Source organism: Coturnix japonica, chromosome 1 (genome assembly GCF_001577835.2).
Source record: "Coturnix japonica isolate 7356 chromosome 1, Coturnix japonica 2.1, whole genome shotgun sequence".
Classification (NCBI taxonomy): Eukaryota; Metazoa; Chordata; class Aves; order Galliformes; family Phasianidae; genus Coturnix; species Coturnix japonica.
In genome coordinates, this window is record NC_029516.1 from 69,154,974 (window position 1) to 69,172,131 (window position 17,158).

At 45.6% G+C, this 17,158-nt stretch overlaps 3 protein-coding genes across 3 annotated transcripts in view; 2 read left to right on the forward strand and 1 right to left on the reverse strand.

The window, feature by feature from the left end:
- The window catches only part of CASR (calcium sensing receptor), a 60,730-nt gene extending 54,984 nt beyond the window's left edge, over positions 1-5,746 (forward strand). Inside the window, exon 7 of the mRNA XM_015873473.2 lies at positions 2,571-5,746. Coding sequence (XP_015728959.1) covers positions 2,571-4,021 — 1,451 coding nt within the window. The 3' untranslated portion in view covers positions 4,022-5,746. The remainder of the gene's footprint in view (positions 1-2,570) is intronic.
- Positions 5,747-6,811: 1,065 nt separating this feature from the next.
- Positions 6,812-9,596, forward strand: LOC107319025 (cystatin-B-like). Its single transcript, XM_015873520.2, has 3 exons — positions 6,812-6,966; positions 8,515-8,616; positions 8,841-9,596. The coding sequence occupies exons 1-3, from the start codon at positions 6,901-6,903 to the stop codon at positions 8,967-8,969; spliced, it is 297 nt and encodes a 98-aa protein (XP_015729006.1). The 5' UTR covers positions 6,812-6,900; the 3' UTR covers positions 8,970-9,596.
- Positions 9,597-10,591: 995 nt separating this feature from the next.
- Positions 10,592-14,092, reverse strand: LOC107319031 (leukocyte cysteine proteinase inhibitor 1-like). The gene is made up of 3 exons (XM_015873526.2): positions 13,479-14,092; positions 12,077-12,178; positions 10,592-10,822 (listed from the first exon to the last, which is right to left on the reverse strand). The coding sequence occupies exons 1-3, from the start codon at positions 13,542-13,544 to the stop codon at positions 10,694-10,696; spliced, it is 297 nt and encodes a 98-aa protein (XP_015729012.1). The 5' UTR covers positions 13,545-14,092; the 3' UTR covers positions 10,592-10,693.
- Between the last annotated feature and the right edge of the window lie 3,066 nt (positions 14,093-17,158).

The window sequence follows — 17,158 nt, forward strand, 5'->3', positions numbered from 1 at the left end:
GGCATTGCCCACAGTTATACTGAAGTCGCTTTCATACAGTGCTGAACTGGAGGCTGCTCTGCCAGGGGGCTTCACAGAAATCCGGAGAAAGAAGACACCTAATCCTAGATACTGTAGTTATCAGTCCACCTCCACCTTTTTGTCATGTTAACTGCTTTTCATTTCATGCTTTACAATGAAATAAAGTCAATTCTTTTCCTGAGTTCACAAGCAAAAACGAATATTTCCCTTTATGGGTTCACTAAGCACACGTTCTGCTGAACACTGGCACTGCAAGAGACCAAGAATCTCTGGGTACTGTCAAACATGTGTGGACATCTTTTTTGTTGGTTTCAGTGAGAGTTTAGGACTGTTCAGGTTCTGCAATGAAAACTCCAGTTTTAGAGCTGGTTGAAACCTTCTGAATTTCCAGCACCATTATCAGTTCCTAAGTGTTGGGCATCCCAAGGCTAATGAAGAATCTTCCAGAGCAACAGTCCCATCAACAATGCTGAGTGCTCACGGTCTCCTCACCCTCTTCAGCAGCACTGGCCCCAGCACACGCTGCAGACTCTGCATGAGATAAAAACCAGCAAGGTGCATGCAAGACTCCTTTGAGGGAATCTAATTTGAATCTTATCTAATGGGAATTGTAATATTTCTACCCGAGCACACAGTAAACATATGGTACACACAGTACTGCATAGAAGAGTACTTATAGTGTATGTACATAAACATACAGGACAAGTTGCACTGGTGTAGCATTTCTCCATGGTTTTCTGCTCCAATTTCAGCTGATAGTAACGCTCTTTATTTCCTGTACTTATCAGTTATATAGGCATAGAAATCAGTTTCAAAATCAGTCTCATCAAATTGACATACTGATACTACTGAAGGAGAGAATCTCTCTCCTTCTCCTATAGCTGTTTGCTTTCATCCAGAGGTACTTGTGAAGCCAAGGACCAAACAGGTTCAGGTCTCTGGTCTTCATGAAAGTGACTTCATTTTTGGGAGGTTGAGTTTCCACTTGCAACAAAAGATGGGACAGGAATGAGCAGCCTCTCAAGAAGAAAGAAGTCTGGTTTGCTGACTTCAGTGGCAGCATAATCTCTAGATCAGCTCAAGACAGCAGTGAAAACAGTTCTTCAGATGCCTCATATCAGGTAGAGGTGACTGAATTCCCCAGTATTGGAAGTTAGCTCTGCCCCACATGCAGTTTGCAATATGCTTCCAGGTAAAAGGCACACAAAAAACAGAAGTGATTGGCTAAACAGAAGTAAATGAAATGATGTGGTGGAAACCCCTGACTAGTGCATGTCTTTCAGATGAACAGCTTAGGCAAAGCAAGCAGTCATTAGGAGAGCAGTGTCATCTCCCTGCAGCCAACCCTCCAGAATAAGTGGGTTTGAAATACTCTGTGTGCAGTTCTGACCTCCTCAGGAATGCCCCATCCCTAGAAGCCTTCAGTGTCACATTGGATGGAGCCCAGGGTAAGCTGGTGTAGTGGGTGGCAATCCCACCCATGGCAGGAGCATGGAACTGAATGGGATTTAATGTCCCTTCCAACCCAAGCCATTCTAGGACTTTATGATTAGCATCAAGCTTTGCTATAGGAGCTGTGCTTAGAGTCTGTGTTTGCACTCAGGTGCAAAGCTCAGAGGGTGGTTGCTGCAAAAGAAGTTTTCTGCATGTTTGTCCCCTGAACTCACTGTATCCCATTGCTCTCCTGCTGGGATCCTGAAGGATGAGGTAGGGTGTGATTTACAACTCACTCATTTCCACTGCTATCAATGGAGTCATGAACTTTGTCATTGGAGCATAAGACCTGTTTGTGTTGAATAAAAGCAGTAGCAGTGACCCCCTCCTATTTGATTATGGCAGTCACTGGAGACAGGTGTTGCCATCCCAATGGGCTCTAATTTGCTTTACACAGAAGAAGGAGACAGAGGCATTGATTTTCCCTCTGCAACTGTCAGAGGGATGTTTTCCTGGCTGTGAAGAGAGTGGTATCCTTAGGACACATCTCCCCCAATGTTCCAGCATGAAATGAGAGTGTAATGAGAGTCAAGGGCATTGTTTGCCTTCGGAGATAAGCAACTCAAACACATCTAAGACTTGCCTCCAAAGATTATGAAATAAGCTCTCAAAGAACTTGAGGCAGGAACATTTTTAATTTTTCCTGTAACAGAGACAGGTGGGATGTGTCAAATGATAAGAGTGTGAGACACATGAAGACAAAGAGAAGGAGATGATAAAAATGAAGAAACATTGGGTAATAGATTTGGTGTAGCAGCTGACATTAATCAAACAAGTTTTGCAAAGTTTTGTCAAGAAATTGATCCAGGGAGCAGAGTGCATAGGCAGGACTTTTAAGTGCACTTTATGTTTTCCTGTATAGCCTGTGAGAGACTCATTGTTTCACTGTAAAACACTCTGAGACATCGATAAATGACACTGGAAACCCACTGGCACCTGAAGTGAACAACGCCTGTATTTGAGTTGAAAGACAGTGTGTAGCTACCGTGTATTTTGTCATCCATTTCACCCTTTCATTCTGACAAACCTTCCTTCTCCTGTCACTTGTCTTTCAGATGCAAGTGCTTGTGACAAGTGCCCTGAGGACTACTGGTCTAATGAGAACCACACATCCTGTATCCCAAAGCAGATAGAGTTTCTATCCTGGACAGAGCCCTTTGGAATCGCTTTAACTCTCTTTGCTGTGCTGGGAATTTTCCTGACTTCTTTTGTCCTGGGAGTCTTCACCAAATTTCGCAACACTCCCATTGTCAAGGCCACAAACCGGGAGCTGTCCTACCTCCTCCTCTTCTCCTTGCTCTGCTGCTTCTCCAGCTCACTGTTCTTCATTGGAGAGCCCCAGAACTGGACTTGCCGACTGCGGCAGCCAGCTTTTGGCATCAGCTTTGTCCTCTGCATCTCCTGCATCCTGGTGAAAACCAATCGTGTCCTGCTTGTCTTCGAGGCCAAGATCCCCACGAGCCTCCACCGAAAGTGGTGGGGCCTCAACCTCCAGTTCCTCCTGGTCTTCTTGTGTACATTTGTGCAGATTGTCATCTGCGTGATTTGGCTCTACACGGCCCCACCATCCAGTTATCGAAACCATGAGCTGGAGGATGAGATTATCTTCATCACCTGCCATGAAGGCTCCTTGATGGCCCTTGGCTTCCTCATTGGCTACACCTGTCTCCTGGCAGCCATCTGCTTCTTTTTTGCTTTCAAGTCTCGAAAGCTGCCTGAGAACTTCAATGAGGCCAAGTTCATCACCTTCAGTATGCTGATCTTCTTCATTGTCTGGATCTCCTTCATCCCCGCTTATGCCAGCACATATGGCAAGTTTGTCTCTGCTGTGGAGGTGATTGCAATACTGGCCGCCAGCTTCGGGCTTCTGGCCTGCATCTTCTTTAACAAAGTCTACATCATCCTCTTCAAGCCTTCCCGCAATACAATCGAGGAGGTGCGCTGCAGTACAGCTGCCCACGCTTTCAAGGTGGCTGCCAGGGCTACGCTGAGACGCAGCAATGTGTCACGCAAGCGTTCCAACAGCCTCGGAGGTTCCACTGGTTCCACCCCATCCTCCTCCATCAGCAGCAAGAGCAACCATGAAGACCCTTTTCCTCTACCGGCTTCTGCTGAGCGGCAGCGGCAGCAGCAGCGTGGGTGCAAGCAGAAGGTCAGCTTTGGGAGTGGCACAGTCACCTTGTCACTGAGTTTTGAGGAGCCGCAGAAGAATGCCATGGCCAACAGGAATGCCAAGCGCAGGAACTCCCTGGAGGCCCAGAACAGCGATGACAGCCTGATGCGGCACAGGGCCCTGCTTGCTCTACAGAACAGCGAGTCCCTCAGCGCTGAGCCTGGCTTCCAGACAGCATCCAGCCCAGAGACCAGTTCACAGGAGTCAGTGGTGGGAGACAACAAAGAAGAGGTACCAAACCCTGAGGCCGAGCCCTCCCTGCCATCAGCTAACTCCCGAAATTTTATAGGCACTGGAGGCAGCTCTGTCACAGAAAACACAGTACATTCCTAACAAAAGAAGGTCATGAAAAGCACTTCCCCAAGAGGAACTTGCTCACCTCTTGCTTCTGAATGGGAAAGACAACAAAGATACATATCTGTGACACACTCCCACCACACATTGTAGCTATCACCAGCAGGGTAAAACATGTGCCTCCAGAGGAAAGACTACCAGAAGCCTGTGTCTGGGGAGCCTTGAACTGAATCTGCAGTTGCTTTACTGAAATCGGGACATGTGGAGAGGACAAGTGAAGGTGGGGCTTAAGCAGAACTCTGCATACTGTCTTGCCACTGTAAGCTTTTCCTGCCAGACTGCAACTCAGCTGACTATGGGAGGCACTGAGCAATTCCACTATACTCTGCTTTTACATTTATGTATAATATTCCTCTTTCCCACTATGTATAATATTCCCTCTTTATCTGGTATATGTGATCTGTAACCACGTGCATCAGGGCTCTCAGCTCTTCAAAAGCAAGATACACAGTTTCACTTGGGGAAAGCATGGTCACTGGGAAAATAAAAAAGCCCCCAACATCCTGCATGCTGTGTACAGCCAGGGGTGTGAACGTGTAAAGTATTTAATGTGACAGAGCACCCTGCTATTTATATTTAGTAATGTCCCAATTTCTCCTCTCTGCCCAGCAGGAAATACTGGACAGTACCCTTCATAGACTCCATTGCACTAGACCAAGCTACTAGGTTCCTACTGGTTTCTTCCAGCAGATGTAGCTTTACCTCCAGCCTGCCTGCTTTGGTGGAAGGGGAGAACGGATTGTAAATCCCCCTGGAGATTGCTGCAAGATCACAATGAGATGTATTCGTGATTGATTATGTCGCTAGTAGTTGTATGCTTAACAAAGTGTTGCTGCTGTAATATTCCATATGGCATACGTGTCTAACCCTTCCACACCATAGTCAGTGTTGTGCTTTGCCATATTAATCCGCCTCATACCCACGTATAGCATTGCGCTGGTTGTGACAATACTTGTGGGCCTGACACAAAGCAAATGAAACAAGGTGATATGGAGAAATAGCCCCCAAATTTGATAATATTTGAGATGAATATTGCAAGTGTGCATGCTGGTAGAGGATGGAGTAAATAAAACGTACAGAGTTGGGCTCTGAGACATGCAAACTGACAAATGAGTAAGCTGGATGTTTGGTTCCTGTAGGCCTTCAACTAGGCTATGTCCCTCTTAGCCCATTTGAAGAGACAGCACCTAAAGCAGGAAGGGTATACTGTGCCTCAATGAGAGTAAGGACTTCAGTAGGGAGCACATCTGAACTTCATTTGTCTTGGCTCTTGCTCAGCACCCCAAAAGTAGACATAAGTGCTCCTAACTATGCACGGTGTGCCTGGTTCCTCTGCATTCTGCGAATGTTGAGGTAAGAAAGTCCTTAGAACAGATTTCTGTTGCAGACTAGGGAACCTGGCAGGAAGGACAAGGTTATTCTGTAAAATTTACTTCCCTCTTCCCAGATCCCATTTGCAAGAACAGGCACTTGTCACAAAGATGTCAGTACCTCCCCTCATCACACACGAAGGCACTCTTAGACCACTGTGGAACGGTATATAGGCCTGCTACTTATTGCAAGTGGAGAAAAACGGACTGTTGTGAATGTGATGGGGAAAATACCACAATTCTCTTGTTACTGTTTTTGCTTGGTTGACGTTCTGTGTTTCTGTGTGGTTTTTTTCTGGCCAGAGCAGGAAAATAAAACTTACAGGTGACATTACTGCATAAAAACTTGTTTTGCCACCTCCCCTTGCTGCTGACAAGGAAAAGAAGTCTTGCTTCAGGAAAGCACAGTGGAAGTCCAGAACCCTAAGAAGAATGCTGTTCAGACAAGTTATTTGTACCCTTTTGTTTATTGCCCTGCTGATTGCAGGCACCAGGCATAGTTTAGAGTTGGTAACTGAGACCTGCGATTTCCTTTATCTAACTAAATGCGTGAACAGAGATGGCCACTAGATGGCAAAAGGACTAAGAGAAATACTTTGTGGCTCACTTAAAATTAAGCTCAGTAGCCAGTTTGTCGTAGTGCTAGTGAATCACTCCTACATGTCAGATCCAGTATGCAGCCCCTGAAGTAGGTGGCTTTTAAAGCATAGAAGTACTTGGTGAATTCAGTAAGGGCAATATAAGATGTAAACTGTGCACAGACATGAGAAATGAAGTCAGCACTGCCTGCCTTGTTTACCCTGAGCTAAAAGCCCAGGCTGTATGAGCCCCTCTGCTGCAGCCTTATTGCAGTGACACACATGCTAGAGGCAAGGGAAAAGCAGTAAAAAGGGACAAAAAAGGACCCCTTAATGAAGGTGATCTGCAACCAAATTCCTTTTATCCATGCACAGAGGTTCTCATCCTGCCAAGTTCCAGAGAAGAGAAAAGTTGCTCAGCCACATGTCCAAAAACCCATCTCTGTGTCACAGAGGATAATGGTGATGTCTCTGTGTCACAGGGGATAATGCTGATGACAAGCTGGGCAGCATCTCTCTGTAGAAAGTTCACACCCAAGAACATCCACTAGCATGTCCCATCATGTGAATGGCTGCTACTCCCCAACCCTCATCCCCTACCCTCCTATGGCTCAAAACCCTACTGGAAACAACGTGCCCTTGTTGCTATTCACTGGACTATGCAGTAGAGAAGCAGTGGGGACAAGAAGCAGAGTGTATCAGCCCTGCACTGAATTTCCACTGGCAGATTTGGCTGATGGATGAGGAACAGGGACCATCCCAGTGCTGCAGGAGGATATTCCAGAGCGAGGCCCGGATGCAGCTCCCGACCATCCACTGAGGCGACCCGAGGCCCCGCCCCGCTTCCTCCCGCTGCCCCGCTCGTCTTGGGGCGGCGGCTGGGAGCGGATCGGTGTGTTACGTTGCCACCATGTTGTGTGGAGGTGCCTCCAAGACCCAGCCCGCCACCAGCGAGACGCAGCAGATCGCGGATGAGGTGAGGGGGTTGGGCCCGAGGAGGGCGGCGGAGGCGAGCGGGGCTAAGGCGGCTCTACTGGCTGCGCACACCGCTGGTGCCGGCCCCTGTGCGGGGTTGAACCTGCTGCGCTGAGGCCGCGGGACGGGCAGCAGGTTTAGGCAGCCGAACGGGGAGCTTCTACATCCCTCAAAACGTAAATAAATGGACGAGAGAGAAGACAGAGCGTGGGGGAATATAGCGAGCAATTGGGAACCCCTCAGAGCGCTGCCTGTGGCCTGAGGCGACAGGAGCACTACCTGAGGTGTGAAGGGTCTGCTCTACATTGAGCTTCTTACAGGCTGAGTCTTATAACCAACCTTCTGCTTTTGGACCGGGAGAAAGAGGCAGGCAAATGCCCGTGCAGTTCCTGCTGCTCTGTGAGGCTTTCAGCTCCCCCTTCTCTCTCCCCCCTGAGTGTGTTTTCACTCCCAAAAACGCCTGTGCCAACAAGTTCTTTCACAGTGTGTGCTCTCGTTCCAGCCATGGGCAGTAGCTGTGCTCATCCCTTTGGCTTTATCAGCACAGAGAAGTGCACTGTTAGTGTCCAGATTTGTTTCTAAAGGCAAAGACACAGCAGTCTGTGAATTAAAGCTGGGCTAGCTGACTTTGATGAGGTTATGTCAGCAAAGAAACCACCCCAAACCACATGCTGGCAGCACCAGTCTGAGCCTGTGTGCAGTTTGGAGCACAGAGGAAATCCCAGGGCAGGGATTTCCACATGGCTCTGCTCAGCCTTTGGCTTCTCACTGCAGCTGTGGCAGGCCTCGGTCAGGGGTATCTGCAACCACTTGCTCCAGGAGTAAGCAGCCAGGCTGTGCAAATAGTCAGAGATCCTCCACTATATGATAATGGTCATCCCTGACACTGGACTGAAGGTGATTCATGTGGGGAGGGGCTGCAGTGCCAGGCAGTGTGGGGCTGTGTCTAGACACCTCCATGCATAGAAATGGCATGGCTTTACTGTGGTGTAGCAGAGCGGGCTGATAGTGGGTCTTTCAGAGACTGCTTCTATTTGGGCTCTCCTAACTGAGTCAGGATGTCCACTGGTCATATGCTGCGGTGAGTCATTGCTGTGACACCCAGCAAGCTGCACCTGCATGTGACTCTGAGCTGACTGTAGTCATGGAGCCCGGAGTTTTTAGTGGAAACACCAAATGTGCTGAGCTGGAGCAGTGTTCTCCTCCTTGCATTTCAGAATGCAAACTTGTTGGGCGTGCTTTGGTTCCTATTTCCACAGGGCAGCAGGTGGGATGCAGGCAGTAGCAATGTAATAGGATAGGAAGAATGGAAGTAAATCATGTAACTGAAAAGAGAACATCTCTCTGCTATTACTGTTGCACTGGAGTAGAGGAGGGCTGGATAATGACTGAATCGCATCACTGTGTTGCCTTGGCTGCCTGCCTGAGTTCCTGGCCCTGCTTTAATGTGAAATGAGGAACTGAATGTATGAGGCACACTGTCGTATGAGCCACAAGTCATAAATATCAAATGCCGTGTCAGTCTTAACTAACTTCCTATTTCCCTAAGGTGAAGCCTCAGCTTGAAGAGAAAGAAGGGAAAACTTTTGATGTCTTCACTGCAGTGGAGTTCAAAACTCAGTTGGTGGCGGGGACAAACTACTTCATCAAGGTAGAGGACACTGGGCAACGGGGAAAAAATTAACATTGGAATGGGTTTTTTCTGTTTACTTACCTTCATAGTAATGCTTGTGAGTTAGCTTTAATAAGAGAAATATTGGAAAAAACCATTTCTCTCCCACCTCTCTGATTCCCCCATCCTCAAAACACGTCAGCCTAAACCCCACTCCTGATGAAGGTTGCTCCACACCCCTCACTGCTTTTCATACCTTTCAGGTCCATGTTGGCAATGATGAGTTCATGCACCTGCGGGTATTCAGAAGCCTTCCTCATGAGAACAAGCCATTGAGTCTTCATGGATACCAGAGCAGCAAGACCAAGCATGATGAACTGGCCTATTTCTAGTAAACTTATCTCATGCGCTTTCCTAATGATTTCTTATATATATTTTCTGTAAGCTGCAAAATGTTGATTTCTGTGCCAACAAAGAAAACTATTTTTTTTTAAGACTTAATGCTGGAAAGAAAGAAAAAACACGTTTTTCTTATTCCGTTCCCTTACTGTGCAATATCTAAATGAATTACATAGGCCTCCTTTCACCGTTAGCTAATGCAAAGCTGCACTGATTGTGGTGTAGCTTAATACTGTGCTCATGGGCTTCCCTGACCTGGAAACTGATAGGGAGTGACAGCAGCACTCACATATTTGCAACAAGGAGCAAGAGGAAAACCTGAGTCTTCTATGTGCCGTTTTGCAATTGTGGGTATATCTGTAGATTTAAATTGTATCATGTTTTTTTATTGGCAAAGATCTGAAACAAGAGAGAGAGGTGAGCTGCAGTCTTGTAAGAGACATTCCCTTGGTACTAATGCTTTTCCTCTTGCCAGCAGTAGGATGTCATGTCCAGTAGTTGTTTTTAATTGCTTATTTTCTGAGTACTGAGGAAAACTACTGGCAAGGAATTTCAGCTGGACAAGTATTTCTGCATTGACGACAATAAATATTTCTCTCAAATGTAGGTGGTATATTTCACTGGTGTTTCACTGTTTTCTTTACTAGTTTTTCAATACTGGTGGTTATCTTGCTCAGAGCTTTTTCCCATATGCTTTTTTCATGCTCCAGATGTCCTTACGTTTACAGTTGTTTTTGTGTTTTAATTAGAAGTACTTTATTTTAATCTGGTGAGGGACATGGAAGGAACCAGCCCACTTCTACATTACACTGCTGTATGTTCTTGGTCCTATAGTGAAGAAACTCCCAGCAGTTCTGAGAAGAAAGGGCATGGTGAACTTACATGTGTATTGCTGTGCTTCTTACATACAATGTAGGGTAGCATTGCTTACACAAAGCATATTCTGCCTCCTGATTATTAAGGGAGGGCTTAACAGATCTCTCAACTAATTTCTTTGCGTATATGCTTTTAGTTATATCTGCCAAAAGAGTCCCCACCCTTAGTGTTAATGGGGTTGTGGTGGTTTGGGGTTGCCCTTTATCTTTGTCCCCACCTTAACTGAAGACTTGTCATTGCAGGTGGCTGATGCTACAAGAAAGGGTGAGCTCCGTACATCCCCAGTCATCACAGTCATTCCCTACTCCAGGGCCTGAACACTGGGATAGAGCTGTTTCTGCTGCAGCTCCTCCCACTACTTTGAGTAATTCCACCCTTTCTTGAACCCCACCCCAAACAGCCAAGCTGCTTTTAGAGAGGTTCACGCAGTTTGACTTCTCAGCTCCTCCCCTGGAAATACATTTATCTCTCACAGCTTCTGAAGAGCAGCCAATAGCTTGTAACTGATGCACTTAAAGCAAACCCAAGAAGTATGTGGCCTGTTACACTCAAAAGTATTCTTGGAACCACCCAAGATTTGTATTCAGAGCTTGCCTTGACAGTACTTGGAAAGAAGAGCTGAAAGGGGTGTAGTGTACTCAGAGCTACAGTACTGCAGGTGGCAGAAGCAGGTGTGACTAGTACTTCAGAGCCCACACAAGCTTTAGCCAGGCAGCAGATCTAGACATGACACGCGGTAGACGAACAGCTTTCAAGCATATTTTAATCTCATGCATTTACTGACAGAAGTAGAATCCACACGTGGCTTGCAGAAGTGAGGAACCATCATTCCTCAGCACCCTCAGAAGTAATCCAGAGGATCATCTCTGGTTTTGCCAGTCTGATAACCAGTAAGTCTGGGACCTTGGTTCTCATGAGGAAGGGCTTCAAATATTCTTAAGTGGACGTAATCATTTTCACCATTCTGGACCTGGAAACAAGAATATGTGTACAACTGAAAGATGACAGTATATACTCAGAAGAATATGTTCTGTCAGGAGCTTGATTTTAGGCATATTTCCAATTCCATTCAACAACTCTTAACCAAGTCTGGGCTGTAAATTGCAACAGAAACTATGTTTCTACGTAATAGAGACTAATAAACCATTATAAAAACCTTGAGGTTCATGTTAATGGAAAATGAGGACTGCCCAGTTGTGGAAGCACCCAAAGGAATAGCAGGAGCTACGTTTTGCTGGCATCCTATTTATTTAACTCATCGAGATTCCACTTGGTCCATCAGCTTGAAACTTCCCATCCAGAAAGTCCTTACAAAGATTTCCTACAGAGTTAAGCATTATTTCCTCTGTGCAGAGCCAAGTACAACAGGTGCTTAACTCTTACAGAGGGCCACAATTTGGAAGGAAAGTTTCATGCCTTTGGCTCTAAAAGGACTTTCCATGCTTTCTAGTGACCACAGCATGGCACTACGTCTTGGTCTGGATTACATCTCAGCTGTAAGTCCGTTGGTTAAATATTAGTGATGTGGCAAATTCCAAAGTGTTGCAAAGAATGGCTCTTGTGACAGAGCTCATACCAGTCAATGCTAAGAGCAGCTTGGTCATGAGGCTTTGCATGGACCGAGGCAAGTACTTCACAAGTGATTGCCTAAGTCAGCAATAAGACGGCGCTAAGGGAAGAAATGCAACCACACACGACTTCTGGCTTGACCACAGCCTTCCTGTGAATTGTTACTCTTCATCAGCACTTTGCCCAAAAAGGGAAGGCTCATCTCACAGGAGCAGGACAAGGATAATCATCACTCATTTAAGCAAGGCTCAGATTGGCCGTATAATACAATTTCCCAGTGCACACAGAATGTAGAATTAACTGTAAAGCTTGGCAGTGTCTGTCCTTCCACAGGTCAAATAAGATGAGAGCAAATCTTTTGCCCCCCAAGCCCCAGCTGCCAATTCTCTTCGTGTCAAGGCTACACAGGCTGATATAGCCACTGCAATACTTCTCCATCAGATCCTCGGACTGACCTGGAATCAATTGAAGTAATCACTACCAGGGAATGGAAAGGCAATAGGAAAGTCACTGCTGGAACTTTATAAACAGCAGGAGATACTCCTAATTCCATTAGTCACATAAGAGGGTTTTCTACATTTGCACAGGGGCAAGAAATGGAAGCAAGTCACCTACACTGTTTAATTACATAGTCCCTCTTATCATATGTACAAACCTTAACAAAGTAATTGACTCCAGCAACCACCTGAGACCGGTATAATATGGCTGTAAAGATGCCATAGGTCTTGTTCTCCCTGCTTTCTAATTGTGGCTTCACCTGTAAAAAGAAAAGGAAATATGGTTGGTAGGTTCATATTTAAGCTTTTCCTTCCCAACAACCACTCCAATTTTCAGTCTTTATTTCAGTAGTGAAATAAACTCAGAACCACCAAAATAACTCAATTTACATCCAAATCTTCAGCTATTTCTCCTGCTTTAAGCATTACCTCCAGCATTCTTTAAAATCTAATTTATAATTAGTCTCCCTAATAGGGGCAGAAGTTATAGCTGTGGTGGTTTTGGTACCCTTGGTTCTGTAGGAAGAAACATCAGCATTGCTCCTCTCCAGACTTACGATGTCTCACGAACTCTGACCACTATTTCCTCATTTGTCGCTTACAAATAGAGCCTTCCTTAAAACCATGCAGGCAGGCAGCTTCTTAATCCTCACATGGAAAAACAAGTTATGTTTCTAAGCCCTTATCTACCAGCTGCTTTAACCCCAAACATTGCTCAGTTTTAGGCAACAGCCATAAAACAAGGAGACTGAACAAACAGCATCCCCTGGCTTGCTAAGGATGAGGCTATAGAGAAGGCAAAGGTGCAAGTGCATAACCACATGATCCCAAGAGCTAACAGGTTCTGAACATATCACAGTTTGCAGACACTTCTCCTAACTGCATTCACATCACACCAATTGCTCCCACTCTTAGCAGAGCATAAAATCATACAGAATGACACTATTAAAGGGTGATGTTAATCCAGCTGGAAGCACAGGAGGGCTGCCCCAACACAACTCATGCCTTCTCTTTCCCATTCTCAGCACAAGGCAGAACGTTCCACTTTGGGCATCTGTCAAAGAGGGAAGAACTCATCCCTCAGAACTGTGAGGGTGAAGGCGGCTGCTGGAATCACCTGGTAGGAGTCATGAAAGGAGCTCTGTGGTGCCCTATAGTCCCGCTCCTGATCCTTGGGATGCACCTTATAGCTTTTTAAGAGTTGCTGCACCACTGGGCATAACAGGTTCTGCAGGTTGTCAATGATGTGAGGAATTTTCTCCCTTCAAATACATGGACCTCAGTGCTGGCATAGTAGATTGGTCTTCCAACTATATAACTACAGGCAGCCACCACTATGCCTACCTACAGGCAAAGACAGAAAAGTGATTTGGCTTCGTCTTATTGGCACAGCACCTATCCAGAATGCTAAGCAAATATGCACCATTGATCACAGGGATCCCCATTTTCACCTTCTTCAGTTTGAACACTCGATATCACCATTTGGTCTTCCTACCTTCACAATAGATTCAAGAGTCAGTCCTTTACACAGAATTCATCTATAGACAGGCTGCAACTCACCTGGTCAACAAGATGCTGGATCTCTGGAGTGGCAGGTTTAGGGTCAGACAAGCCCCCAGTCATCATGGTGGCAGGAAACTTCTTGGAGATAATGCAGTGGTTCTGAGGAGGGAGGGATGTCCAGAGAAGTCTGAGAGGAATCACCAGGCAACTCCTATAAATACATAACACATGTCAGAGAGTCACATGACGTTTAACATATGGAACTTACCATTACTGAACTAGAGGGGGAGAGAAATGGGGAAAACAGAGGCAAAGGCCATGTAAAGCAGCAATTATAGTCACACTGAATGTACAGAACACTTTGAGCTCTTATGTGCATAATATTTCCACATCAATAAAAAAGAGTAAATGAGTCTCCAACCCCCATACCTGAAGACAGTTGGTTTGGGCTGAAACCAGAAGCTCTTGCCTCTCCACCCACATGCAGGTGACTATCTCATACACTCAGGAAACCGATCAAAGTCACACCTAGTATTTCCCAACACCATCCAAGATCAGCAGAAAGCAGCCAGAAACTTCCTTAGCACAAGTCCCATTGAAATTATGTCATGATAGGATGGAGTTCACTCAGTGAGCCTGCTGATGACAGGAAGCGGAGCAGTACAGTTGTAGTAATGGAAGGAAGGGATGCTGTCTGAGACTGGTAAGGAATGTCTCAAATCAACATGAGGCAATCAACATCACTTTGTGGACAATTTTACATTTGAAAGCATTTCTTTGGACTTGTTTGCCTTTGAACAGAAAGGCCCAGGAGCGTTTATTGGCTGAAGATTTGGCCTGAGAGCAAATGAAAGCAGCTGATACAGGAGATTTGGAGATGATACCACTGTATCCTGCGAAGGCAAGATAGAAGCTGCCTTTTCTAACTGCTGCCTTCCTCTAACCTGGTGACTTTAATTTGCAAGGCCTAGAAGATAGTAGCAGGGGAGTTCCTGCTGAGATCCTGAAGCCTGAGTAGAGCATTAGTTGAATTAGAAAGATCTCAATAACTTGATGTGCGTTATTCCTCTGAGTGTCAGATGACTTGCAGACACCTGCTGACTAGGGGAGGTGCAACTCAGGAGATAGAAAAAGATTCACCTCCCTCAAAACTTACTGTGTAGGATAAGACAGATGACAGCCAGGGGGATAAGACAGGCTCAAAGAGTGGGCACAAGAACACCTAACGATGTCTAGCAAGGCCAAATGTGAGTTACTGCACTTGAGTCAAAGCAAACTCAGACATATACAGACTGGGAGAGCTATTCTGTGATTCTATGATCTCAATAGCCTTCTAAATGGGAAAGATGAGCAGATTTTCTTTTATGTGCAATGACTTTACTTCCTTCTGCTTGGTCAGAAAGGTGCTTGGCCAAAAACCAGAAGGGGAAAAAACCAACAATCCTAGGCTCATGTAAGTACCACAGTCCCAAAATTGTGCCACAGCGTTATGTGACTCAAAGCCATATGAGGAAAAAGTAGTTCTCCTGATACAACGTCTTTCTGAACATAATGAAACACGTTCCCAGTTCTTGGGAACAGACTCTCAAGCTGGAAGCCCGCCATCTCCTCAGCCCGCCATTTCCTCTGAATTCATCACTCCAGATGAGAATCTCACAGCACATTTCGTGGAGTACCTGGTCACTCAAGTCAATGAGTTCAACCTCATTCTTCTGCACAGCACACAGCTGACTCACTCAAACACACATAAGCTTTCACTACACTCCCCACAGCAAGGTGGTAGATGAAGATGATGATGAAGATGAACCAGAAGAGCCAGTTCACCTTACTGAGGTCAGAAGCCACAGAATAAATTAAAGAACTAATCAGCGTCACTGTTAAACAAGTTTACAAATGTCTTCATTCACTAGGATGCAGATGTCACTAACTCCCTTGTTTTCCAAGGTGGTGGCACAGTACCCAGGGCAGCATACTTTCTCTTGAGGACTCTTGCTTCTGATTAGCAAGAAATGCATCGAGTACCAAGTTAAGTCACAGTCTCAGGTAGACTCTAGGAGAGATACTAAATACATTAATGCTGTGTAGAAATCACTCATTGGACTTCATGTCTATGGGCTTGTCGGTTTTGTCTTCAAGGATAAAAGTACCAGTAGAGAAACAAAACCAGAAACAAACAAGAAATGTGTCCGTGAGTTATTTTTGAACAAGAAATGAAGCCAGCTCCAAATAAATGATTGGGATGCCTAAGTGAGTAGAGTAGATCAGTCCTTTATTGCAAAGTTAAGACATGATTGACCATGACTGAATGTCTCAGCCTATGGTAGCAGTCAATTGCCTACTCCCTCAGACTGCTTCAAGATAATCAAGTTATATCCTTAAAAACTTTCTCTAAAGAGATTAGTTATTTCACCAGTCTCGTGTGCCGAAGGGCTACAGAAGACAACAGCACTGAGTGATGGAAAAAAAAAAACTTGCTTTTTATTTCACAACAGGAGGATGTGACATAGGAGTTACTGGTGTATGGCAAGAAGGACATGAACCCACAAGGTGCCCTTGCAGCCCAGAAAGCCAACCATATCATAGCATCATAGAAACAGAGTGGTTTGGATTGGAAGGAACATTTAAGACCACCTAGTTCTAACCCCCCTATTATTGGTAGATGCGGACCTGTTGGAGCACATCAAGAGGAGGGCAACAAAAATGGAACACCTGCCCTATGAGGACAGGTAGAGAGAGCTGGGGCTGTTCAGCCTGGAGAAGAGAAGGCTCTGATGTGACCCAATAGTGGCCTTTCAGTATCTAAAGGGGGCACATAAGAAGGAAAGAGACAAACTCCAGAGGGGTCTGCTGTGACAGAACAAGGGTCATAGTTCCAAACTAAAAGGCAGATTTAGATTGGACATAAGGAAGATGTTTTGTACCATAAGGGCAGCGAGGCTCTGGAAAAAGGTTGCCCAGAGAGGTGATGGAAGCTCCCCTGTGGGAATAAGGTGACATTTCAGTCTAGTTCAGAGTGTGACAACACTATACGGAACTGTAACATTGTGAATTCTTTCAGTCATTGGTTAAGAAACAGATTTATAACTACCTGGTGACTGGAGACAAAACTGTAACAATCTTGTGAAGGCCTCAGAACAAAAACTGTACTGTAACACTCTTGTGAAAGTTGCAGAACAAACACATGTTGTGCTCAAGCACAATGGAGAAGCCAAGTTAGTCCTCTTGCTTAAGGTGGTCTTGGGTCCTACCCCACCAATGACCCTCCACAACCACCAAGGTTGAACCACTTTTCTGAGTCTTAACTTGGAGGGCTGTGATTGGTGTAACAAACCATAAGCCACTTTGGCTTGCAACACCTGTCTTTGGGGACATTCAAGGTCAGGCTGGATGGGGCTCTGAGCAACCTGATGTAGCTGTAGGTATCATCCCTGCTCACTGCAGGGGAGTTGGACTTGATGACCTTTAAAGGTCCCTCCCAACTCAAACAATTCTGATTCTTTAAGACAGCAAAGCCTTTTCCTCCTTCCCCATGCCCCAGAGCATGACATGCAATTCCAAGTGCTCACCTTAGTTCCAGCAAGTTCCAACAGCCATATTCAAACAGCCTGTGATCCATGTGATTTGCAATACACTGTATGATATTCCTCTGCACTCAGAGTAAACCAAATGGAGTAACTCAGCTTTCAACCCTCTGTAAATAAACTGTAAACACTTGAAGAGAGGGGCATTTGGGACTT

What these genes read in the sequence shown, in the direction of transcription:
- LOC107319025 (XM_015873520.2), top strand. Translation starts at nt 6,901, where the DNA reads ATGTTGTGTGGAGGTGCCTCCAAGACCCAGCCCGCCACCAGCGAGACG. An exon ending in CGCAGCAGATCGCGGATGAG is followed by an intron (nt 6,967 to 8,514) that starts GTGAGGGGGTTG and finishes TATTTCCCTAAG; the next exon opens with GTGAAGCCTCAGCTTGAAGA. An exon ending in GGACAAACTACTTCATCAAG is followed by an intron (nt 8,617 to 8,840) that starts GTAGAGGACACT and finishes CATACCTTTCAG; the next exon opens with GTCCATGTTGGCAATGATGA.
- LOC107319031 (XM_015873526.2), bottom strand. Translation starts at nt 13,544, where the DNA reads ATGATGACTGGGGGCTTGTCTGACCCTAAACCTGCCACTCCAGAGATC. An exon ending in TCCAGCATCTTGTTGACCAG is followed by an intron (nt 12,179 to 13,478) that starts GTGAGTTGCAGC and finishes TTCTTTTTACAG; the next exon opens with GTGAAGCCACAATTAGAAAG. An exon ending in GAGTCAATTACTTTGTTAAG is followed by an intron (nt 10,823 to 12,076) that starts GTTTGTACATAT and finishes TCTTGTTTCCAG; the next exon opens with GTCCAGAATGGTGAAAATGA.